Source organism: Leucopleurus acutus (assembly GCF_964270905.1).
Source record: "Leucopleurus acutus genome assembly, chromosome: 8".
NCBI lineage: Eukaryota > Metazoa > Chordata > Mammalia > Artiodactyla > Delphinidae > Leucopleurus > Leucopleurus acutus.
The window spans coordinates 104,888,020-104,914,428 of NC_139151.1; the positions used below are offsets into that span (position 1 = coordinate 104,888,020).

The 26,409-nt window shown below is 44.5% G+C and overlaps 1 protein-coding gene across 10 annotated transcripts in view; it reads left to right on the top strand.

Annotated features, from left to right (window-relative positions):
* Positions 1-26,409, top strand: part of PPP6R3 (protein phosphatase 6 regulatory subunit 3) — a 126,619-nt gene that overhangs the window by 54,097 nt on the left and 46,113 nt on the right. For all 10 annotated transcript variants that reach the window (XM_082845386.1, XM_082845390.1, XM_082845387.1 and 7 more), the window contains 6 exons: positions 3,820-4,006; positions 7,280-7,417; positions 10,287-10,352; positions 12,524-12,636; positions 17,174-17,287; positions 25,247-25,376. In XM_082845386.1, coding sequence (XP_082701512.1) covers positions 3,820-4,006; positions 7,280-7,417; positions 10,287-10,352; positions 12,524-12,636; positions 17,174-17,287; positions 25,247-25,376 — 748 coding nt within the window. The remainder of the gene's footprint in view (positions 1-3,819; positions 4,007-7,279; positions 7,418-10,286; positions 10,353-12,523; positions 12,637-17,173; positions 17,288-25,246; positions 25,377-26,409) is intronic.

Genomic DNA, 26,409 nt, shown 5'->3' on the forward strand with positions numbered 1-26,409 from the left:
ACTTTTCCATCTCCAACTCTATTGAAATATTTGTCCCCCCCTCTCTGCCTGAAAATAGAACCAATTCAGGAACAAAACAAAAAGTCATTGATGAAACATTAAATAAACTTAATGGAATAGGAAGAATTATGGCCTACAGTAGATTCTCCTTTGCCCTTTTTCCCCCAGTCTGTCCCCCTTATCAGATATCCTTTCATTTCTTTGTGGGGAGAGTTTTGCTGTCAGAGGAATAGTACTTAGTAATGCTTCCAAGTTCTCATGGCTTGGATCTTCAAGGAAGTCATGTTCTCTGCCAGCCATTAAGGTTGACAGCTAGCATGCAGCACGTCTCCACTCAGAGAGCAGTACCTCAGAAAAGAAAAGGACAGAAATTTGACAGGAATACCAGTGTACTCCTTTCGCCCCAAAGATAGATACTTTGCTACTTTGGAATTCCCTTCACAGTGAACCACCATATGTGGATGCTGCTTGTCGTGGGGCTTATCCTGGCTGGAGGCAGCGTGGTGTGGGCTTGGTATCAGGCCCACCCGGGATGCGTGTAGCCCTCTCCTAGGAGCTCTGAGAACTTGAACAAGAGGCTTACCCTTCTTGGATCTGTTTTCTCACATGCCGAATGAAGCTAATACTTCTTTAACTGGAGAAGAGTAAGCAAGCCTTGTGGAAATTGCTTATTTTACCAAAAAGTAGTTATGGCATCTGTTGTATTGCCATGCCAGCGTTTTTTGTGCTACCTTTGAGGTTGAGAGAGCAGGTGTGTTTCCCTGGGCATGCAGCCTTCTGGTTGGCACCATTTCGAGGGAGCATGGCTTGAGCTGAGCAGAGCAGTTCTCTGCGGCACTTCTGGCCTGGACAGAGCCACCAGCTGTGGTAACATACACAGAGCCGGATAACTCGGACAGCTGGATTAGCACAGAGCGATTTTTCAGAGGGAATCTGAAAGCTTCTCTGGGTTAAGGTTGACTGTAGTCATCTAGGGAAATTTAGACGAGTGCTTTTTAGTTTACGGATGATGGGGTGATTGCTGTGGTTTGTGAAGTTCGTAACTGCGTATCAGTTACACATGTGGATTGAACCCATCACTTTTAATCCAGTGATCATACACAAGGTGTTAAAGGTTTGTCATTTTTACACTAACTTTTTAATCTTAATAACAGATACCTCAGTTTTAAATAATTTAGCAGAAATTTGAACAGAACTTTAAAAATAGGTCCTTAAGTACTAGTGTAAACCCAAAAGCTGAGATGCTGTTGGTCGGGTCAGGGTTCCCACAGAGGGACTTTAGAGGCAAGAGGAGAACCCGGAGGGGTGCTTCCCTCAATGTCAGGGGAGGCCAGGCTTCAGGACGGGGAGATGGGACAGGGGGCCCAGGGGATCCAGGGGCTGTGCTGACAGGCCAGGTACCATTGGCATTTACAGCGTGGAGCACATGGGCCCCTTCAGTGCAGGTTCTCCAGGTTGTTGGACACGGAAGCCAGGCTGCAGTGCTTCTGAGGAAAAACTGGAGACAAAGCAGAGAGTTCTTTCAAGTAGTTCCCTGGAAAAGGAGCAGAGAGAGAAAGTGGGAGCTACAGGCAGATGTGGAGCCAGGAGAGGTGTGGTGTTTGTTTTTCTTCATAGATGCGAGAAATAACGGTGTGTGTATGTGCTGGTGAGGGTGATGCAGCGCAGGGGGAAATGGGGCTGGTGTGGAGGGAGCGGGAGGTCTCGTGATGCTCTGTGCTGGCCTCGGTCGAGAGGACAGTAGGGTGGCTTCATAGTGGGAGGAGGAAGGGGACCGGCTGCCGGTCAGGGGTACGGTTGGGCTGGACTCCCTTCCTATCGCTTCTGTGCAGCTGAGGTCAGAGGGTGGAGTGGGGCTGGAGAGGCCTTGCTGAGGAGTGGCGTAGAGGAGGTCTTGGGGTGTTTCAGAAGCTTGTTTAATCTTAGGGAGGTAGGGAGGGAGAGAGAGAGTAGCCCCAGCCTGTTCTGAACCAGAACTTTGAGGCTTTGTGTTTGTGCCTGGGCCCCCACATGCGTGCTTCTTTAGCTCAGTCAGACCTCCAGGTCGCCGGTGGAGAAACAGGTGAAAATTTTAAAAGCTGCCCACGCGTTCTTCTGGACCTTCTGCATCAGAATTCTGAGACTACTCCCTACACACTGGGCTGTGGCCGGAGCTGGCGTCTCCAGCTTTTCCCGGCCCTTTGCCAGCAGCTTCCAAATTGGGGCAGTTGGGCTGACTCCGCCACCACCCCCGCAACCCCAGCCCCGTTGCAGCATTCGGGAAGTTTTATGAAGTAGAAGAAAAAGGGGAATTAAGACAGCTAGTATTTATTTATTCCAGGCCTCCTTCTCGGTATTTTGTATGTATTATTCTCCCCCGTGAGGTAAGGACTGTTGTCTTAATATTGCATCCTTGGAAACTGAGGCCCAGAGAAGGTAAGTAACGTGCCTGAGGTCATACAGCTTGTAAGTGGTGGAGACAGGTTCTGAGCCTAGGTGGTGTGACTCCAGAAGCCACACCTGTCGCCATTGCTTGCTCCTGCTTCCGGCACTTTGGTGACTTTGTATTATGGGGTCTTTGAGTCCTTGTGTTCTATAAAGTGAGGAAGGCTTTAATTTGATTGAGCCAAAGCCTCCGGAAGACAGCGATTTGATAATGTGATCTTTGGGGATATTCTCATACGGTTCAGTGTTCCTCCCTCATGGCAGAGCTGGTAGGTAGGTGCTGCAGCTTCTGGTCTGTTGCCAGTTGCTTCTCAAGCCCGTGGTCTCCAAACAGGCAGCTGCTTGGATGCCTCAGGGGTGCTGCATGGCTTCCGACCACACCCTTTACCCCTCTGTTTTGCCATATAGCTGCTTCTAGCTGTTTTGTCACCTCCCTGTCCTGATCAGCATTTGAGCTTGCCACTCCCTGCTACTCACCTGGGAGGGATAAAGAGCAGAGAGGTGAACGGTGGGAGGGGGCGAGTGTAGTCTGGACGGGCCTTGGAGTCTCCACTGTTGCTCTGAGAACAGAGCGGATGAGAAGTCATTTGTGGTAAAAGAAGTGAGTGGAGAAAATGCATCTACTGCCTGCTTTTCAGAGAGCGCTGTTGCGCTCAGGGGCAAACGTGCTTTAGGGGCACAGGTATTTCTAGGGCCGTGAGGCCTGTGGAAGAGGACTGTGTCCCACAGCAGTGAGATCTGATGGTGGTCTGATCCCAGAAGATCCTGGAAGACTGGTGTGGAGAGCTCTGTGTACGGTTTTCCCACCTGGGTAACTCAGGCCGTGTCCTGTTCTCTCCTGAGTATATCAGAATATTTATTCTCTTAACATGTCATATGGACTGCACTCTTGATAAGCCCGGCTTTCTAACTCCAGTTACAACCCATCTGAGAATACAGGCAGCCTGTCCAGGAACCTAAGTGTGTCTTGAATAGTTAAGGGTGCTGTGTGCAGTGCAGTTTCCTGGAAATGGGCGTCCCCCGCGGTTGTCCTATGAGCTGTGCTGCTTTGCATGCCAGAGCAGGCTGCTGAGGGCTGCGGCCCCAGGCTTTGACCTGCCCCATCGCGCCTCCTCCTCTGAGGAGGCCCCGCCCTTGCCTTCTGAGTCCCAGGTGTGCTCTAGTTTTGTTGGGTTCAAGCTTGGTTTAGAAACCATTTTTTAGACACAGAAGAAAATTCACTCTATAATCTCTCTAGATTAAATTGAACGGAATGGATTGAAATTATTTTCTAATTCCCAGAAGATGACTTCGTTTATTTTTCACAGAGTTTTAGGAAACCTTTCTGATTTGCATTTTACTTTATGTAATTAAGCTGTTAATACAGATGATGATATAAGTATCCTGTTCTTCTAGGTATCCAAATATATCTTGTGAGTTGCTCACTTCTGATGTCTCCCAGATGAATGATAGACTGGGAGAAGATGAATCCTTGCTAATGAAATTGTATAGCTTCCTCCTAAACGATTCCCCCTTGAACCCACTACTTGCCAGTTTCTTCAGCAAGGTGCTAAGTATTCTTATCAGCAGAAAACCAGAACAGGTAAATATTGTTTTCCAAAAAGGTAAGTATTAGGGCTGATCATCCCCCTGAGATGATCCCCCAGTAATTTTGTTGCTTCAGTGTTCTGAGTGTGCCTTAAATCCAGGTTCTGTAAAAGGATATATTTTAAACCTTAAGCATTCTAAATGCTTGCTGACTTAACACTGACTTACTCATTAATGAATACATTCTAATTTGACCTCTTCTTTTCTGAGTACCTCACATCTCAGTTTTTCAGTATACTTTGGCTTCCTCTTTTGACAAGTGGTTGGAAGCATGAGAATGTTGGGGTCCATTTGTGAGGATAGTGTGAGGAGGGTGCACACTGAGCGCTTGGTGTGTGGGTGGCATCTTAGTGACTATGGTAAAGTAACAGTTTACTTATTTTTTCTTTCCCCTAAGGATGATCACAGGTGAAACTTAAAAAGCTTTCCCATAAATGCAATTGATGGTTAGTTTATGCAAATGGTGATTGTTTCTATTTTGACTCCACTCAAAAACTTGAGCCATCTGGGTACTGACTGTCATGTGCGTACACATGGAGCTCTGCTGTTCCTGTCCGGTAGGGCTTAGCAGGAGCTCATTCCTCACTGTTAACGCCAGGAACCTCTCCCCCCTCTTCCTCCTCTTCCTTCATCATCGTGGTCATCTTCTTCGTGGTGTTGTCCATCTATGTTCTCACATCCCGTCCCCCACGCTTCATTTTGTTCTTAATTCAGATGTACTGTACTTGGGAAACTTACTTTCCAAGTATCTGTCCTATGTGTAGTGGTTCTCGAAAGTGTGGTCCCTGGTCCAACAGCATGAGGACCACCCGAGAACTTGTCAGAAAAGCAAGATCTTGAGGCCCATTCCAGACGCACTGAATCAGACCCTCTGGGGGTGGGGCCAGCAATTTGGGATTTAAGAAGCCTCCCAGATGACCGTGGTGCACGCTGAAATTTGAGAATCACTGCTCTAGTGGGAACTGGTGTGGAAAAGGACCTGCTTACTACGAGGAGGCTGTGATCCACTCATGGGAACAGGCACCCAGGGAGCAACAACAGCCTCAGATGCCCCAGTGCAACCTAGCAGCCCTGCAGAGTGCAGCCAGCAGGGGTGTGACGACGGGTGCAGGGGCCACACCAGCTGGGCCTGGCATCCTTCGTGGTGGAAAACAGGCTCCTTGACCATCCTTGCTGTCAGCAAACATGGAGGGACTGGAACTATTTTAGGCTCAGTACGTCTGTCCTTTGCCAAGGCAAAGTGGATACATGTCTTATTTTAGACGAGGCTGTTCTTTCATGTTCTTAATTGAGCAGGATTACCTTCCTAAGTGTATTGGAATTGAGGTTCTTTTTCCTTAGATAGTAATCCCCAAATCATGATCACTGCAATACAGATTGTCATTCCTTCTTCTGTCTTTTGATGAGAAGTGACAGTACTACTGACTGTTTTAGGAAAGTGCAAGCCATCCCATCAGTCTAAGGTACCTAGTCAGTTCCAGATGGTTGTAGTCACAATTGAGACAGGGCTCACACCTTCATCATGCTTTTCTCCTCACTCTGTTCTAGGGAAACCCAAATTTGTGGGTCCTGGATTTCAGTGTACCTTTATTATAGAGTGAGAATACACTTAAAGCTCTCTGGTGTTCTACATATTTGCATTGGTCTTCGAGGCCAGACATGTTACCTGTGTAAGGAACATGGCACGTGCCAATTAAATGCCGAGAGGAGGGCCCATTTGCTCTGCTGCTCGTCGGGCTTCTCACTTAAGCCCTCAGCCACGAGAGGATTCGAGAGCCCTTGCTCTTTCAGCTTCAGGGAAAGGTCACACTGCACCTTTCTATCCTTTTGAGAATTTTGAGTGTAAATAAAGGTTTCCCATCACATAATGTATTAGTAAGGATATATGCAACTGCAAGTAATGAAAAAAATTCAGACTCAGTCTGACCTAACCAGTACAGACATTCATTAACTCGTGGAGCAGGAGGTCCAGCTGCGTGAAGCATCGTCAGTGTTGGATGGGCGGGCCCCCCAGCAGTGCGGTCCTCCAGCTTGCTGTCCCTGCTGTGCCACCACGGCACTGGCTGGGACTTGTGCCTTTGGGCTCCAGAGTCAGTGCTTTTGCCACTAAATAATGCAGTATTTTGGCCACATTTGACTTTTTCTGCCTCTCTTCTCCACTGTGCTTTTAAAACTACCATGTGACTCAGTTGTGAGTGGATTAATTATGTATAACTTCTTGAAGGTTTATGTTACAGAGTTCAACCTCATTGTCTAGAGAAGCAACATGTGATGGTTAATCCTGCATTTACACCCGATGATGGTGTGAGGCAGTTTTTAGTTCATCCCTGGCTGGTAGACGTTGTGTGGGATAATGGCAGACTTGTGGCTTTGGGGGCATTTAAATCTCAGGGCATCCACTTTTTAGCTTCTAGCAAGATATTTCACTGGTCTGAGCCTCAGTTTCCTCATCTATAACACTGAGTTGAGCAACCCTGCCTCACAGGCTTCTGAGAGACTCCGGTGAGACTTTTGTCAGGGCAGCTGCCACGCTGATTGTGCTGCTTCTGGGACTTTAGAACAGGTGATTTGTGCACACGGACAGCAACCAGAAGGTACACAAGGGTGTCCAGGCCAGAACAGGTGCCTTCTTCCACCTGCGCAGGAGAGACCCAGGTGGCGGTCATGACTGTATGACTGTTTCCATAACTCCTCCGGGTAACTGTCAGCCTCTTCCACACTCACCCTCCTTGTGTTAATTTGATCAGGTGAATTGCTGACATAAAATGCAAATGTGATTTTCTATGGCACGTGAGTTAGCCACTTTGATGTAGAAATCTTTATAGTTTTTATTTTTCTTACTTGCTAGAGTACAGGCAGGATTTTGAATGTTTATTCTGTGTTTTCATGTAAAGCCTAATCGACTTGCTTTATGTCCATAAACTATTAAGTGGTGTATTTGCTTGCTCTTTATAGGGTGTTAAATTTTTAGTCCTCATTCTTTGAGAATTAATAATGAAAGTGAACAGAAATAAAAGATTATGGTGTGTTTGTATTAGGGAACATGTGATAATTTAAGAGATTTTTTTCCCCAAGAGGTTTTTGAATGTTGTAACAATTAGAAGGCTTTCCAATTTGACATCTTACTACTAATTCAGCATTTGCTATTCCTAAACTTAAAGTGGTGGTGGATTTTGGAGGGGGCAGCTAGATGGGTCATGACTGAAAGCATCCTAAAGTTGATAGTTCCCAAGTGGTGTGCCTTTCAGTTGTGGCTGTTCTTCTCTAGATTGTGGATTTCCTAAAGAAGAAACGTGACTTTGTGGACCTTATTATGAAGCACATAGGAACATCGGCCATCATGGACTTGTTGCTCAGGCTCCTGACTTGCATTGAGCCCCCACAGCCCAGGCAGGATGTGCTGAATGTGAGTAGGATCACGGCCGCTGTGGACGGGCTGGGGAGTGGCGCTCGAGCTGCTGGGCTGCTCAGTCTGGGCGGGATTCTAGGGGATTGGTAGAAAGTGGTCTGGGAAACGGGGGTGGGGGGTGGATTCCAAAATGGGAAGAGATTCAGATCTTTCAGGATTAGGATTCCTGACGTGTACATCCCTAGGTACATAGGCTGTCTCCTTGTGAGGGGTTCTTTCCCTTTGCTGGTCTGTTCTTCAGTGGGAGTAGGAAGGTAGAATGGGAGCTAAAAGTCTCATCTGAGAATTCTGTGAGACTTCTTTCTTGAGAAGATGGTCACACTGCAGAGATACCTCTGAAAGTCAAAAAGAAGAGGTGTTGGCATTTCTAGGGAATCTGGCTTCAGAAGTAACTTTCTTCTCGTGGATACCTAGGAGCATGGGATAAGAAGGAGAAAGGAGTTTACCTCCAAAAGGGCACATATTTTAAAATTTGGTGAGGTGGTTATTTCAGGACATGTGTGTATCCTGAGGAGCTGCCTTGGGTGGGATTTGGGTGGGCAGATGAGGGTGTGAGTGACTTGAAGGTGAGGTTTCTCACAGCCTCTCGTCTTTGCTTCTTGTCTTCTGTCTCTTCCTCTCTTTTGTCCCTTTCACCGCCTCCTTCCAGAACCATTCCCCAGTCCAATCCATCTTTTTTGTTTTTTTAATTAATTAATTTTTGGCTGTGTTGGGTCTTCGTTGCTACGCGTGGGCTTTCTCTAGTTGTGACGAGCGGGGGCTACTCTTCGTTGCGGTGTGTGGGCTTCTCATTGCGGTGACTTCTCTTGTTGTGGAGCACAGGCTCTAGGTGCATGGGCTTCATTAGTTGTGGCACGTGGGCTCAGTAGTTGTGGCTCATGGGCTCTAGAGTGCAGGCTCAGTAGTTGTGGCGCACGGGCTTCGTTGCTCCACGGCATGTGGGATCTTCCCGGACCAGAGCTCGAACCCATGTCCCCTGCATTGGCAGGTGGATTCTTAACCACTGTGCCACCAGGGAAGTCCCTCAATCCATCTTTAATACTCAACCTCAAACCTTAGAACTCTGGAAACAAGTTTTATTGAAAAAGCTAAAGACCTGAAGGCCCAGAAGGAGGGTCTGTCGGGTGGTGTCCCAGGGAAGGACATGTTCTACCAAGGTGGGCAGGCGTGCCGGAGCGTGTGTTTGTGTGAGTGGGAGAGTCTGGGGGTCGGGTCAGGGCTGGGTCTGTAGGAGCAGGCAGAGGTCTACTGAGAACCGTGGTCATGTGAGGAAGTCAGCTGCGGGGGCCTCGTGGATGGCCTGGGAGTTGCCTGTGGGAGAGGGCCCTAAATTGGGACTCTGGCCCTTTTTAGGTGTGCTTTTGTGGATGTGAGTCTCTTCTCAGTAGAGGTTGGGGATTCCAGGGAAGGTAGTTAAGGATAGGAGGGATGGTCACCTTTATGTTTGGATTATTATTGGGGGAAATTATTCAGTGTGGTTTCTTAGAATTCCTTTGGTCACTGCTGGGTTGAATTTTAGGGCCCACTTCCAAAGGAATAGGTGCGTTTCTGGAGGGATATGGTGGTGGGTCGTTAATAAAGGCGTAGTTCGGGGGAAGGGTAGTTAGAAACTCCTGAATGTCTTACTTTGATTGGGGGGCCCACCGTGGGCTTGGGCTGTCGGTGCTTGTTAATAGCTGTGGAGTCAGTGAGGGTGGGTGTTTGATTCATTCACTGACCACAAAGTTTCCTACTTTTTCTCTTGGCCGTCAGGACCCTCTGCCCCACCTCCTATGTAGAGGTGTTTGCATCCTGTTTTAGGTCGTTGCTACTCAAAGTTTGGTCCCAAACATCACCTGGGAGCATGTTAGAAATCCCAGGTCTCACCCCTGCCCTGCTGAGTCAGAATCTGTGTTTGAACAGATTCAAACACAGTGTACTTCACGTACACGTTTTAAAACATCTTAAAATGTAAAGTTGGGCCTCTGCCTTTGTGGTAGTCTCCTAATAGCTTTTGTTTGCATTTTCCTTTGGCATGTTCTCCTTAAGGAGCCTAGAGACAACCTAAGAATTTCTCCACATGCCTTTATCAAAGCGTGTCCGATTTCTTGCCACCCACCCCTAGCCTCACCCCACCCCACGCCCAGCCCCGCCGCCATCTCTGTTAACCTTTGGGATTTTGTGTGTGTGCACGCCCGTTCCAGGTAGTGAGTGCCTTGTTTATTACGGTGTTCCTGTTCCTTGTGGAACTAATATTACGCCGGCTGATTTTTCATTTATTCTCATCCCCTTCATATTTTCATTCATGGCAGTATTTCATATATGGTGGAAGAAGAGAGTGTCCTAATCATGGTGATAGCTTGCTAGCATGTGGCAGGGCAGACAAACTCTGTTTCTGTGGTGCCCGCCAGCCCCCACGTTTCCTGCGGTTGTTTTGGTTTTAGAAGGTAAAAAGTTCATCATGTGTTTTAAGCCAGAGGCTTGCTACTAAATATTGCTTTTCTCAGCCTTTTTGAAGCTCTCTTAAAGTGAATGCTCTCTTACAGAAAATGTATAAGTTCCATTCCCCCCGCCTTCATGTCCAAAGTACAGACCGTTTTAGTACCCAGTGTCTGAGAATTAACATCACTAAGAAACTGATGTATAGAATTTTTGGATGTGGGTATTGTGACTTGGGGAGTAGTTGGTACTGTAGCTACTGTTAAAATAATATATTCACTGGCATTTTCCTTGGGGGACTTTTAATTTCCTGTAGTGTTCAAAGTCCAGAGAAAACCTGTAACATTCTACTTAAAATGTGATGGATATTTCCAAGTATGTTTATCTTCATTGGGGCTTGAACAAGAGCCACTCATTGCTATGATTACTTCTACAATGTGTTTTACAGTGGTTAAATGAGGAGAAAATTATCCAGAGGCTTGTGGAAATAGTTCATCCATCGCAAGAAGAAGATGTAAGTTCTCTTGTGTGACTATAAACTTGATTTAAAAAAAAAAAATGAACCATGTTTATTTGGGCACAGAGCATAATTGTACTAGATGTGAAGGTAGAGGGTAGGTAACAGCGATCACCTGGCATTCTTCAAGTTGACAGGTTTCTAAACACCAAAGGCTTTTTAAAATACTGCATTTTGCCGATACTCAGAAAATTTCCCGGAATGTGAAACAGTGAGCCTTGGGTCTAGCTCCTTCTCCTTCTTAGAGCTGAGACTTCGTGCTGCATCTGCTTGCCTTTATTACAAACCTCCTCCACACTTTGTTTTTCTTTTATACCCATCATTAGTCCAGATGATGTGGCCACGTCTGTGTGCATTTGTTTTTTCCATTTTGGCTAAAGCTTTCCAGACAGCGCAGCAGGATCCTGGTCACCATTGAATCCTTAAGAGGGATGAACTCTTGGTGGTTCTACTTCCTGGCTCGGGCTTTTGTGCTGACAGGTTTGGCCTTTGTCCTGGGTGCTAAAGATTGACTTGGCAGTAGAATTGAAGCTACTTTGGAGTTTGCACGTTGAGCTCCATGCTGAGGGGATGCTTGGGGGCGGGGTGGGGTCTCCAGGACCAGCGGGTATGCTGCTGTAGAGGAGGCTGTCCCCCTGCTTCTCTGCTGCTGCCCTTGTTGCTGCCTTCAGTAGTGGACTGACTCTTGTGGAGCTGCCAGCATTTGGCCATTTCTGCCTATGGAAATGACAGTTCCACGTGGTTCAAGGTAGTATCTACAAAGGAGTTGTTTCAAACAACATGCAGGGTATGTCACGGGGCATGGGCAGCCTCCTTGGATGCCTCTAGCTTGGACTAATCGGAGAGTGAGCGCCATAGAGGAGACAGTGCAGAGGAAGGAGCATGTGGCCGGAGCGTGTTCTCCCCACCAAGACACATTTCCTGTGGAGGTAGATGTAGCCCCTTCTACTGCAGCCCATTAAAAAACTTTTGGTACCTGGAGTTTATCTAAAGCAGCCTCCCCATCCCACCACCCCCTTCAAAAAAGAAAAGAGCTAACCATTAAGGGGGCTGTTGATTCCCACCCTCCCCTGAGACAGTACATCATGTGCTCCCTGCAGTATCGTTACTGCTGACTCTCAGGAAGGACACTCCAGTGTGTGCACGTACTGGGTGCTAGAGCTTCGACGGCGCCCTCGGCCTGGTTGGGGTGATGAGCCCTCCTGCTGTGGCTGGGGGAGCCGGATGGTTCCAAGAGCACATTTCCCATGTGCTGGAAATGTGGCCGGTGCAGGCCGAGGAGAGTGAGGACAGGAGCGTGGCCTGCCCTATTCATGGGGTAGGGAGGACACATCCACAGACGAGGCTTGCTCATCACTAGGTTCCTGCTCAACAGGTACTGTCCTTGTCTGAAGGGTCCAGGAGAAGTTGACAGAGGAGAAGCCCAACTCTGCAGCAACTTTTTTTGGCAAAGGACAAAGCGTTTGGGGCATCAGCACCTTCTCTAACTGACTTGCAAGAGAAGTTAATTTTGTCTTTTGGACAGTCCTGTTGATACTTCCGTTTTGTATTAAGTGATGAATTGCATATATTTATTGAGGAAATGTTAGACTCCTGATTGCAAACAGTGGATTTTGATACCCTGGTGTGTGTTGTCATCTGTGCTGGAACCTGCTGGTCTCACTGGGCAGGTGATGCTCAGTGCCACATGCCACGGAGCATAGGCGTTTGGTGCTGAGATTTCAGAACTTTCCTGTAGAATAGCACACTGCGCACTGAAAGAAGTAATATTTCTTATCCATTAGTATATTCCAGAAAGCTGCGTTTATTTTTTTAAGCCAAAGAATTGTGTTCATCTTTCTTTGCTGCTAAAAGGATATAAATTTGGGGGGTTATATTTTTCTTCAAGTATTTAATTAAAGAAATTTTTCCTTGTCAGAACTTTAATTACATTTCCCTACACAAAGTAACGTGTATTTTGTTTGTGGTATTGTTAAGTAAAGCCTGGAAGGGTAAAATACTCATGCTTGACATATGTTATTTCTTTGGACCCTGGCTTTTTATTCACTGTAGCTTATGGCCAGTGTTAATTTGTGTTATTTCTTAAGCAGTTTCTTCACTAACTTTATTTTATTATAAATTTGACTTCTGATGTGTTTTATAGTTAAAATTGTACTTCTTTCCTTTAGCGGCATTCAAATGCATCACAGTCACTTTGTGAAATTGTTCGCCTGAGCAGAGACCAGATGTTACAAATTCAGAACAGTACAGAACCAGACCCCCTGCTTGCCACTCTAGAAAAGTATGTTTGAAACTCTCTTCTTGTTCTTTTTTCATATTGATGCTATTTGATGTGCTTCCAGTGTAAGTACTTGGTAAGTGTTTCTTACGTGGGAATCCTGTCCCTGGAAAATAACCTGTGGATGGCTGAGAAGGCAGGAAAACCTGCTTATCTGATCTCAGCCAGTCGTGATGCCCATTGGAGACTTACAGGGTAAGAATGTAAATAAATGACATTTATATGTAGACTTTGAACTTTTCAATAATTGTAAACTAAGTTCTATAAAACTATCATGGATGGGGCAGTGACATCATAACTGCTGTCACTGCCTCCATGGTCTTTGGGGAAGATAGGTATATGAAGTAATTTGACCCATCTTAGTCAGTGATTTTTTCTTTTTTTAAATTTTTTGGCCATGCCGCGTGGCTTGCGGGATCTTAGTTCCCCGACCAGAGATTAAACCCACACCATCAGCAGTGAAAGGGCCAAGTCCTGACCACTGGACCACCAGGGAATTCCCAGTCAGTGATTTTTAATCAGAAGTTCTTCTTAGGATCCACTGTACCTTGGCAGCTGACTGGGGTAACCTGACCAGACCTGATTCGAAGGCTTATACATCTTGTATGTTTTGTTTCTTTATATTGCTTCTGCCCTTATTTTTAGATAATTCCTAATGAACAGACATCTCATGTGTTTCAGGTGGAAGACAGCTTGGGGGTGGTGTAGTATTTTGAAATCTGCGAATGGCCAACCTACCATACTGGTATTTGTAGATTCATACATTTTCAGGAAGAGTATGGGCATACATTTGCCTGCATCCCTACAACTGAACGTTATTTTAGTAAACAAAAATAAGGCATTTCCCCACTTTGGATGAGTAACTGGAAAGAGTGCCTACAGTTAGCGTTGTTATGTACGAATGGCAGTCTCGCATCAGTTTACTGCTACTGTTGTTCTTCTTAATGACTTTGTTGGAATTTTTTAGTCCTCCTGTATATTGAGACTCGTTTGCATCTTTTGGCCGGGAAGACCCTTTTATTAAACTAAGACATTTGTGTGTATTGTTTACTTGGCAAGTGTGAGACAAACAAGGAACAAATTAGAGACAAGATATCTTGTTTTAAACTCTGTATTCTGAGAAATAAAGTTGTATTTTCCCAGTGTGCATTGTAGAATCGGAAGGAATTGACTAGTTCTCTCAAGTAGCAAGACAAGAGATTATCAGCTTCTGAGTAAAATGTCATCTTACCTGCCCCATTTCAGTTATTCTTGGGCATTATGGCATATGTACTCCTTTTATAATATACAATACCGATAATTGTAGTAGAAATAGGTTGAACCATGTAAAAATTAACTTACTCAAGGTTAAAAAATGTTGACTGACAGTAATTTCATATGGTTCATGACTGCACTGTCCAATAGAAATATAATAAAAGTCACATGTAATTTAAAAATTTCTAGTAGCCATATTAAAGTAAAAAAAATAGGTGAAATTAATTTTTATGTTTTATTTAATAGGTACAAAATAATATTTCAACATATGTTCATTTAAAAAATTATTAATGAGTGAGTCTACATTCTTTGTGCAAAGTTTTGGAAATCCAGTGTGTAGTTTACACTTAGAACAGGCCAATTCAGACTAGTTACCTTTTGAGCGTTCTGTGGCCACAGGTGGTGCTTGGCTCCCTTCCTGGACTGTGCGGGTTCACCCCGAGTGTCAGGCTGGTCAGTAGTAATCACTGAGTTCTTCTGCGCCAGCCCTCTCTTCACTCAACTCTATTTGGACTAAACGTGGGATCTAGCTATTGGAGCCTCTGTGTGCACTAGCTAATATATTTCAGACTGTGTTTTTAGACCTGGATCAGGCAACTGTACTTTGATGCAGAGAGGTACATAATCAACATCATTAAATGTTAGTCAGAGTAAATTTCTTCAACTACATGGTCCTAAAGAGTCAGGGGCTCCGTGGTGTCACTGAGTTAAACCTTCACTGCACTGAGCATCGGGGAGACTTAACTCTATAACAGTGCTTCCCACACTCTTCTTGAGGATGAGAACCAACCCTTTTTAATATCAGACGTGTTCCCACATTATAGTCGTTCTCTTTAGTATCTGTTGATTGAGGAAGTACACAGTGACCAAAGGCTCCTGTGAGCTTAGTAAGCTTTTATTAATTTTAACAGTATCTGTGTATATTTTATATATTGTTATATATCTGTATGTATTTGCTTATCACCTAATAATATATAGCAGTGTTGTGTTATAAGCCAGTCTACTCGGTATACAGACTAACCCCCACATAAACACCGTATGTGTAACTGGAAGTGTAGGTTAGCACTGCAGGAAAAGTTGGAAATGAGCTAAGGTTAAAGAGAATGGTCAAGGTGGGTAGGAATACCAGAAGGCCTCTAAGAAGGTGGGCCAGGTGTTGGGTAGTGAGTGTTAGCTTGGGAAACAATCTGAGCTGAAATTGAATGTATTTAATTTAGTAGCTCTGTTGTGGGAAAATCTGAAGTTCCAGAATTCCTTTAAAACTAGTTGTGTTAGGGACGGTTGGACCAGGCAGCTCCTAATTCTTGATACTAATGAGCTTACAGTGGGTCGGCCTCTGGGCCGGGTTGAGCCCAGTTATTTTTATAGATGCGAGTCTTTAGCTGCCCACACAAAAACAAAACAAAACAGAAGTGCGCCATCGTCTCAAAGGCCTGGGTGAAGAACCTGGCTGGCCTCGTACATAGCACAGCTCACATAATGAACTTTATTGGTGTTCGTCTAAGAACTCCATTTTTTTTTTTTGCGGTACGCGGGCCTCTCTCTGTTGTGGCCTCTCCCGTTGCGGAGCACAGGCTCTGGATGCGCAGGCTCAGCGGCCATGGCTCACGGGCCCAGCCGCTCCGCGGCATGTGGGATCTTCCCAGACCGGGGCACGAACCCGCGTCCCCTGCATCGACAGGCGGACTCTCAACCACTGCGCCACCAGGGAAGCCCAAGAACTCCATTTTTTAAAAAGTGGAAGTGAATATGTCTTCTCATTTGTAAATAAATGCCTTATTATTTAAAGAATATGAAGGCATTCTTTTTATCCTGTTTAATAAGCTCAGTTCTTCAGTTTATGATTTCTTCTGTATTTGGTGATATTTGTATGTTTAGCTAAGACTCAGAATATGGCTCAGCTGCTGTGTTGCATCTTGACCGTCACATTTTTGCTGGTTATTATCTCATTTTTGTCCATTAGTAGAACGCTGTCCATGGGTATGGTAGACTTCCAATTTGATGCAGCCATGAAAGAGTGAGAACCTCTTTGTTAGCCACTCCCTTCAGGCGTCAGGGTTTATGAAAGGTGATATTGCTCTCTGGAAAGTTAGACACTACAGCTGAATGAGAAGGTGGACATCTACAGTTGGATGCCCTGTCGGTACTCCTCTACCTGGGGTGAGGCTGCTATTTGAAGAATATACGTATTTACAGAAAAGCAGTCTGTTTTCCAGAGCTCAGTTCCAAGTTTAATAGTTACTCTGTAGACTGCTGTGTGTTTAGTGACTTTTACAGTACTGTTTTGGGTAGAGATCTCACAAGCAATTCTAGTGCTGGTCTGAGAGTACTTGAAAGCTACTTCCTGCAAGGGGCTCCTCTGAAGTTAGGTTAGATACCAGTTTTATTTGCTTCCCCCAAAGAGAAAGAGATTCTGTCCTACTTGCTGCCCTAACCTGGCAAAGGAACTGGTGTTAGTAGCCAGTGAGCACAGCTGTACCTTGGGGTGACTAGTGTGTCTGCCAGGTGGGCACCAGGGACAACACAGCTGTCCCTCTCATTGCTAAGGTGATTCCATTTCTTAATCCCCATGGGTTCTAAAAATTACTGAGATCCTAAGAAACAGGTTTTCCTTGAGAACATCCGTATAAATTTATTCACCTAACAGGTTACCCTTGTATTCTACATTAATTGTGACCTTGTATACGTGTATTGGGGGGTGTCATGGGAAGAGCCTGTGGAGAATACTTTTGGGGCAGTAGTTCAGTCACACCCATTTCACTGCTACCACATTATTTTGGTTTACCAAATTTTAGTTGTAGAGTACAGTGCAGCAAGTGATGTTATCTTGTATCTGTTTTAGATCTTTGTTAATTATACATGAATGCCTTTGTGGGAAAACATTTATGGTTTCTTTTGTAAAAAGTCCCCTCCTTCTGTGGGACTGAAGGGTTCCGAGTCTTTTTACCGCCCGTCCCCACCATCTGAGTAGGAGGTGACTTCCAGTCGTGAGGTGTTTGTTGGCTTTCAACAAGATTGGCAAAGGCAAGCAGGGCCCAGATGACTTTGCTGAGGGGAGGGGATAGGAATATATATATATATATATATGTCTGTGTTACATATATGATAAGCAAGATCACTGGCCTTCCTTATAGATATATTAAACATAAAATATTGTTAATAAATATGCACAAGTGAGGTTGAACTCTTTTATACTTGTCTTACTGATACCATGATCTTTTTCTCCGAAGTTGTTTGTGTTAAACAATGTTACAATTAGCGTTTGACTATTGATTTGTTTTCCTAGGCAAGAAATCATAGAGCAGCTCCTATCAAATATTTTCCACAAGGAGAAGAATGAATCGGCCATAGTCAGCGCAGTCCAGATATTGTTGGCTTTACTTGAGACACGGCGACCAACGTAAGTTTTCCTTTCTATCTTGCGAAATGAGCCATTTGGTTTTGCTTTTAGAATTTTTAAAAGCTAAGAGTTAAGTTGTTGGTTGATCGCTACAGTATCATGCCCGTGAATTTCAGGTGTTGAATCTTTTTCTACTATATAAATAGTTTTATATGAATGGGATGCATAGATGTAGTTGAACTATATGGTTTGGTAAACACTATTGGCAATATGTGGATTCTAGTCATTTGGGGTATTGTAGTAGTTACCAGAATGCTTCTATAATAAGTCAGACCCATACAGAATGGCTCAAACACAAGAGAAGCTTATTTCTTGCTTATGAAAATTGAAAATAGGTGTTCCTGGTTTGTATGCAGCTCTCCTCCAAGTGGCAGTTCAGGGCTCTTTCCATCTTGTGATTCTGTCCAGTGCTTGCTAACTTGAGGCTTTGGGTGGTTTTTTTCCGGGGTTTCACATATGAGGCAACTACAGTTCATTAGGCTGTTTAAAAATGGACGGGCAGGTGGCTTGAGGCCTTAAGGAAAACTTTGTGCTGTGTGTTTCAGAATCAGAAATATAGTCTTGTTTTCCCTATGTATGTGCCTCTGGACAAGTCAATTAATATTTGTCATATTATTCTTTTTTTTATTTTTTTCTTTCTTTTTTTTTTTTTTTTTTGCTGTATGCGGGCCTCTCACTGTTGTGGTGTCTCCCGTTGCGGAGCACAGGCTCCGGATGCGCAGGCTCAGCGGCCATGGCTCATGGGCCCAGCCGCTCCGTGGCATGTGGGATCTTCCTGGACCGGGGCACGAACCCGCGTCCCCTGCATCAGCAGGCCGACTCTAAACCGCTGCGCCACCAGGGAAGCCCTGTCATATTATTCTTTACAGTTTATACCCAAAGCTAATTTACTTATTAATTGTCAGAGTTTTCCTAATTGTTCTCTGGAGAATGAGAATTTGAAGAGGTATGTATGTGTTTGCATTCTGGGAACATGTGGTTTAGAGATTAGAATTTGTATTTTCTTACCCACTATTGGATCCATCCAGTAAAGCAGAGGGCATGAAGAGGAGGAGAGACACGGTCTGCTGTCAGCATATGAAAATTTAGCCATCCAGTGTTTCTGGATTTAGTTTGTGATGTCATTTTGGTTTCCAGCAAAATAGTAAACACAGCCTTACCAATCCCTGCTTCCCAAAGTCTTCATCTCTATTTCTGGTTCTTTAATCTCTGGTTAGTGATAATGGAAGGGCAGTGTGGCAGCACTGCTTCAGCTCTGTTGTCATTTGGAGTTGTATCTGCAGTTTTGACTTTGCCTGTGTCTTCCCTGGTAAATCATGTTTTAAATAGCGTAACCAATAACTTAAGGTATTAATCAGGTGATACAGGACTGTTATCTTGCTACTCATGCTGCAAGGCAGTTGCATCATCTCTCAAAATGGTTTAAAAGCACATGAGCTGGTGCTGCGAGATTTATATTGACAACTCTGTCTTGAGAATGGAGACGATACAGTAATAAATGACAGGAAGGAATTTCTGATCAGAAGGAACTTATCCTCAGACCACAAAGGTTTATCAAATACTAAGCACGATTAACTTTAAAGAGGGGCAGGTGGAGGGGTGGTGGACAACTGAGATCTTAGCCTTATCCTTATGTGATTTCTGAATCCCTAGGATAAAGGATAAATCTTAAAAATATTTGGACAAGAAAAAAGTGGGTTAACTACAAAGCAAATCACGTTGCCAGACATGTCATTTGTAAAGCTAACTAAACACTGAAAAACAGGGGGCAGGATTGTGACCCTGAAGCACTTTTGTTGCTGTGTGAGGGCAGGAGGCATTTTCAAGCGTATGGACCTCAGTGTCCCATCCGTGTCCTGTACCTGGGCCAGATTACTCGAAGATGGACTTTACCGAAGCCAAGCAGAAAAATAAGGTAGAATAAAGAACTTAAGATAAGGAAATATGTTGGTGAAAGTAATGATAAATGAAACAGATAGGAATGTGACAATTCATATGACTATGAAAGTTATGTTAAGAATGAATAATTGAATAAGTCAAATGTTGAAAAAAAAACCCCAGTAAATTCCAGATTATTTTAATAAAACTCAAGAAGTAATGAGAGGGCTTCCCTGGTGGCGCAGTGGTTGAGAGTCTGCCTGCCAGTGCAGGGGACACGGGTTTGTGCCCCGGTCCGGGAAAGAAAGGAGAGAAAGGGTAAGTTAGTGCACAATATAATTCTTATCTTCTACTGAGGAACTGAGGTACTTTGATACACAGTTTCATTTTTCATCTTAAAAAAATGATAGTTCCAATGTGTTTTTTATAAACGTAGAATAATAGTAGGTTATGTAACGCCCAAAGCGCCTCAGGTACAGGGAGAGCAAGGACACCCTGAGAACTACAGACTCAGGACTTTGCACATACCTGCGAGCCCTGCTCAGGAAGTACTGGAGGCCGGGTAAGAGCCCTGAGAAGGCCTCCCTTGCAGAGTAGGGCTGCGGAGTACAGCAGCAGGGTCCTTCTCCATTCCCGCCCCTGCTGAATAAAACCCTGAAGCCACTGGCGAAAGGGCAGCAAACCCTGTAACCCTAAAGACTCGATGAGGAGGAAGGGACCAGGAAAATGTCTCTGCCCCACAGGACAAGCAGGGACACTTTTCAGGGCCCAGGCTATTAGAGAGCCCCTACCACTGAGGTAAGGGCAGGATCACCGAGAGGGCCCCACCCCTGAGGTCCATGAGCACTTCCGCTGCCTGAGACTGAGGCTGAACCTGAACAACAGAGCGGTCCTCCCCACCAGGCCACCACACATCGAGTGACGAGAGCAGCGTGCTGGTGGAGGGAAGGCTGCAGTGTGGAAGGAGGCCATCAGCACAGGAGCAGGCTTGAAGGGAAGAACCTCAGCCAGGGGCAGAGCAGAAGTTGAGAAAACCTTGGCAATCCATCCCTAACTATAAATACAAAGTGACTTGAGACACATTTAAAGTCTTCAATGTGCCGAGAGAAGTCAGTCATAGGAACAACAAAACCCAAACCTAACTCAGCTGCTGACTATAAATTGATCCAGAAACCTCACACTAAAGACCTAGAAAAAAAGGGGTGTATCCATTGCAAATACTAGTTATATCAGTCTCTGTTGTCTTACACAGCATGTCCACGTCACAGCTAAAAAATTGCAAGACAAAGAAGCAAGATAAAAAGAACCCAAACAAACTGAACTCTCAAGAGAAAAAGCAGTCAGGAGAACTAGATTCAAAAATGTTGGAACAATCTGGTAGGCAATTTAAGATAACTATGATTAATGTGTTAAAGGCTTGTGGGAAAAGTGAGCAATATGTGAACAGATGGAGAATTTTAACAGATATGGAAGATCATACACAAATGCTAGAAATGAAAACTACAACAGAAATGGAAGAATGCCTTTGGGCTCATTTGTAAACTTTGACATAGTTGAGGAAAGGATCAGTGTAGGACACTAGAAGTTACCGATACTGAAATATGAAGAGTTAAACCAGGAAGACAGTTGCTTTGTGAGGCCTAGAAGTCATGAAGCATCACCAGGAACAAGTAACCGTGTGCCCAGATCTCAGTTTCTCATACCATCCTCCAGTAAAGGAACCAGGGCTTCATGGAGAAGTGGCTGGTTCTGCAACTGGGCTAAGAAGTATACAAGATGAGTGTGGAGCATCCTGTGGTGCAGACAGTAAGGACGCGCTCCGAGAGAAAACCCACAGCACCGGGTGTGTGAGAGGGGCACGGGCCAACTAAAAGAGCTCCCGGTGGCCAGAGCTGGGAACACTTGCACAATAAAATAAGGCAGTATTGTTTTATAACACAAAGTATAAAATACCCATGGGTTCATACTGATATAAATAAGTGACTGAATAAGTAAGAGAGGGTGAAGAGACAAACCTCCCCTGTGGGAGAATTCCAAATAGTTCATAATCCCTTCTCAAGGAGGAAGAAAAAGACTGTCCGTTCTTGACGTGTAGACTGCACCTCATGACTTCCTTCTAAAAAGTGCAGTATGAAGAGAGAATAAAATGAGAACTTGACAGTTACTCTGTCAAGTTTGACAGAGAAATCTGACCAGCACTTCCTCAGCCATATAATCAAAGTCAGCAGCCAGCACTGTTGTGTTGATAGTATGTAATGAAAATGTCATTTTACTTGTGTGTTCTTCCTCTCAAAGACCCATGATCATGAGAAAAATGTTAAGACCAGACCCCAAATGAGGGACATTTGCAAAGTACCTGACCAGGAAAGTCTGAGTAACTGTCACAGCCAAGAGGAGGCTAAGGGCACTTGAAAGCTAAATACAGTGTGGTGTCCTCGGCGGGTTCTGGGTCAGAGAAACAACTGTAGGCAAAGACCAAGGAGATCTGAATGAAGTATGGATTTTACGTGTGAGTACTGGTTCATTAATTTTGACAAATGAAAGATAATAACGGGAAACTGGGTATGGGTCACATGGGAACTCTGTACTATTTTTGCAATTTTTTTGTAAATCTAAATTTTTTTGTAAAGTTCTAACAGAAATGGACATAACGTTTAGACAGAAATCAGTAAGAAGCACAGTACTAGCAATTCAGTGGACCTAACTGACGACACCAAGTGCTGGCAGGACTGCAGGGCAGCAGGAAATCTCATTTGTTGCCGGTGGAAACGCAAAATGGTGCAGCCACTTTGGAAGACAGTCTGGTAGTTTCTTAGAAAACTAAACATACTTTTACCATACAGTCCAGCAGTTGTGCTCCTTCGTATTTACACAGAGGAGTTGAAGACTTAGGTTCACACAAAAACCTGCACACAGTTGTTCAGCAGCTTTATCCACACTTGGCAAAGCTTGGAAGCAGCCAGGAGGTCCTCAGTAGGTGAGTGGATAAATAAACCGTAGTTCATCCAGACGGTGGAATATTATTCAGCACTAAAAAGAATGTGCCCTCATGCCATGAAAAGACATGGAGGGACCTTAAATGCAAATGAAAAAGAAAGAAGTGAGGGCGTCCCTGGGGGCGCAGTGGCTGAGAGTCCGCCTGCCGATGCAGGGGACGTGGGTTCATGCCCCGGTCCAGGAGGATCCCACATGCCGAGAAGCGGCTGGGCCCGTGAGCCATGGCTGCTGAGCCTGCGCGTCCGGAGCCTGTGCTCCGCGGCGGGAGAGGCCACAACAGTGAGAGGCCCGTGTACCGCAAAAAAAAAAAAAAAAAAAAAAAGAAAGAAAGAAAGAAGTGAAAGAAGCCAGTCTGAAAAGGCTACATACATTCTGGAAAATGTCATATTTTACTGTGGAGACAGTAAAAAGATCACGGTTGCCAGGGGTTGGCAAGGGGAGTGAAATGAATAGGTGGAGCACAGGGGACCGTTAGGGCAGTGAAAATGCTCTGTATAATATCATAGTGACCAATACATGTCATTATTTGTCCAAACCCATTAGAGTGAACCATAATGTAAACTGGGTTCTGGGTGGTGATGATGTGTCAGTGTAGGTTCATGGATTGTAATAAACATACTCTGGTAGAGGATGTTGATAATGGGGAGGCTGTGCGTTTGTGGGGGCAGAGGGTATATGGGAGTCTCTGTACCTTCCCCTCCATTTTGCTGTGAACTTAAAACTGCTTCACAAAAATAGCTTTAATAAATATCAACCAGTATAACTGATACCAACAGACTAAAGAAGTAAAACCATGTGATCATTTCATTACATTCTTGTATGATAAAACCTCTCTGCAAATTAGGAATAGAAGGGAACTTGGAAACTGAAAAACAAAAAGAAAACCCATAGCTACCATCATTCTTAATGGGCAAAGACTGAAATCATAGCCCCTAAAATCAAGGACCATGGCAAGAATATTTCCCGTCACCAGTTCTATTCAGCCTCATGCTACAGGCCCTAGCGGTGCAGTGAGGCAGGAAAGAAAGAAAAGGCATCCAGATTGGGGACTAGGATGTGGACATACGTTTTGTGGGGGGACCATTCAGCCCACTGAACAGCTGAACCAAACAAACAGCCAGTGCTGGTGACAGTGAAGCCTCACACTCTCCGACTGGGATGTTAAGTCATGCGGCCATCTCCTAAAAACGCCTGGCAGTTTTTTAACAAACAGACCTTTATTGCAATATATTATCCAGCACTCTTAGATATTTACCCAAGAAAAGTGAAAATTGTGTCACACAGAAACTTGTAAGTGAATATTTGTGCCCTTTATTCATAATCATCCCACACAGTAAATAAGCAAAGTTTCCTTAACTGGTGAGTGGTTGAGGGAGCTGCGTGGATGCAGATACCGTGCATCTGGACTGTAGATCTCTGTTCAGAGAGGAAAGGAACAGACTCCCGATGCCCCAAACAGCCATCACTTCTTGTGCCTTTCCAAGTCTGTGTTCCAGATTTCATGTATCTCTTCGGAATATCAGCACAGGTTTTGTTTTGGATTTGGCAGATTTTTACATATATTTGAAAGGATTAAAATGTGAGAAACACCATGGATATTGATTGTAGTACCTGAGTCAAGGCAGGTACATAAATTGATGCTCACTAAGTATTTATTAGATGAACAAATAAAATGTATATGAATGATTAAGGAATTTTAGTATATGTTTTTGTATGGGTTTTTTTTTTTTTTTTTTTCACATAAGTGGGGAAAAGCGGATCATTCTATAAATGTGGCTTAGAAGTGACTCGCCACTTGGGGAAAAAATACCATGTCTATACCTGTTTTGCATAAAAATAAATTCCAGATGAGTTAAATGAAAAACACCAGAGGAAAAGTATGCAAATACTCATAGGATTATGGCATTGTAAAGAACTTTTAAGTATGGCTTCCTGGACAGAGACTATAGTGAAGAACGCTATATTTGGCCACATAAATTATTAAAACCCCTACACATTTAAAAAGCACTATAATCAAAGCGAAAGGCCTTTACTCTACCTACTCCCCCTTTCTAGGAATTGAGTTTCTGAAGGCTGTTCCGTGTAGCTCTTAGAAATCACTTGCCCGTGTGAAATATTTTCAAGTAACAGCCCTAATAACCACTCTCTAGGTGTTAGCTGTGTCCGGCAGCGCCCTCAGTCCTTTGTCCTCATTAGCGTGGTCCCCACAGCAGTCCTGGGGTAACAGCCCTAATAACCACTCTCTAGGTGTTAGCTGTGTCCGGCAGCGCCCTCAGTCCTTTGTCTACATTAGCGTGGTCCCCACAGCAGTCCTGGGAGGGACATTCTTCAGTGGTTCCCGTTTTCCAATATTAGAACGAATTACTGGTGAGTGAAGGTCCAGGGTTCAGGCTCAGGCAGTCGTGCTCCAGCAGCTACATTGTTAAGCGCTAGTTTGCACTGACACACCACTCTCAGGTTTATCTTTTAATCTGAATTGTACACCCACATTTTTAGACCCCTCCCTCCTTATGTCCCCAAACTTTGAGAACCCCTGTGCTTTCTAAAACTGATTGGGATTTGGGAGTCTCATTCCACTCGTAATTGTTTTTCTAAAAGGAGTGGTTTATAATGAGTATAGGTGAAGCTTTATGCAGAAGAGTAAGTTAAGACTTTTAAATAGGAAGCAGTGTTGATTAGTCAAAAGAAGCTGTATAGAACTAATACAGGCTTGTTTATTATTAACAGTCTTCCAGTGGCAGGCAGTGTGATGTGTCCTGTAATTCAGGGATCTCCTGCTGCTTTCCAGATTTTCTGGTTAGAGACCTGATATTAGTACAATAGGTATAAGGAGTTAAAAGGTTTAGGAGAGAATGGGAAGAAATGGATATAATTTCTCACCCGACACTGTACATCTTTGGATTTCAGACCATGTTGGCTGATCCCCATCAAGGTTTTATTACACCCTCTTCCTATCCTTCCAGAAATTTTGATATAATCACTATATATTCTATAGCTATTATGTATATCCCTATACGCTGATACGGAGCACCTTGAGTGATTTGTTCTGAAGTAATAAATAAAATTAACTTGCTTTGTTTCAAGATTTGAAGGCCATATAGAGATCTGCCCACCAGGCATGAGTCATTCAGCTTGTTCGGTCAACAAGAGCGTTCTAGAAGCCATCCGAGGAAGACTTGGATCTTTTCATGAACTCCTGCTTGAGCCACCCAAGGTAAGGCAGCTCTCTGAAGCCCGTTGACCAGCCAGTAGCTAGATTTCAGCTGTTGTTAGAAAGTAGATGAACCTTGTGAGTTAAAGGACTGGCTGTGACTCCCATGTGCAAAGCATATTAGAAGGTACACGGGCAGTTGTTTTCATTGCTCTTGAGCTAGTTTTTAATTGGCTTTTATCGATATATAGCATCTAAATTGATGAATAGAATAGAATTAAAATTAAGTAAGTTACTCATCTGCTTAGGAAACTCAGCTTTTTGTTCTTCCTCTATATTCTGCATACTTACGTGCCAGTACAGTCGTTTTCCTCTCACAGCGTGTTACTGTCACATCTTTGAGGTAAAAGCTAACCTTTTAGGAACTGACCTTTGAAACTGAGCTGTCTTATTCAGAGTTGGAGCAGTGTAACCCCCTGATGAACAGGCATCTCATTTAAGAAGTAGTTGGCTGAATGTGACTTGGAGTGTTAGTTTTTCTGTCGGGAGCATCCGTGTGCTAATCCAGAAATGACTGTTAATCAGGCAGCCACTGAAAGCACAGACAGCAGACAGCGAAGACCTCCAAAAGAGGGGTGTCCAGGGTCCATAGTGGTGTCCTTCCGTGACACCCCACCCCCTCGGGTTGGCGCAGATCGAGCTTTAGGGGACAAGGCTCTTCCTTTTGGCATCTCTAGGGTGGAAGGCAGTTCCATGAGAGTTCTACCGCCTGCACTAGTTCTTACACTTTGGTTTTTCCTTCTGCCCTGCATCATTGCATCCAGCATCCCAGGCTCTGGAAAGTGTGTCTCTGTGACGTCTACGGTGCGAGTTACTGGGAAATTAGTAGACTAGTGTCTCCTTTCTAAAGTAGATGTTTTCTGTTTACTTAACCATCTTGTGGAGGGGGAGCTGGTGTTTAACTGTGGCGTCCTTTGTGCCAGACCTGGGAAGAAGAGGAGGGAGAGTAAGGAGAGGAGAAGGATTTGCTCAGGAGAAGAGAAGTGGAAGTTGGAGGGGAAGGAGGTCCTGTGAGAGGAGAGGGTGTGGCCAGGTT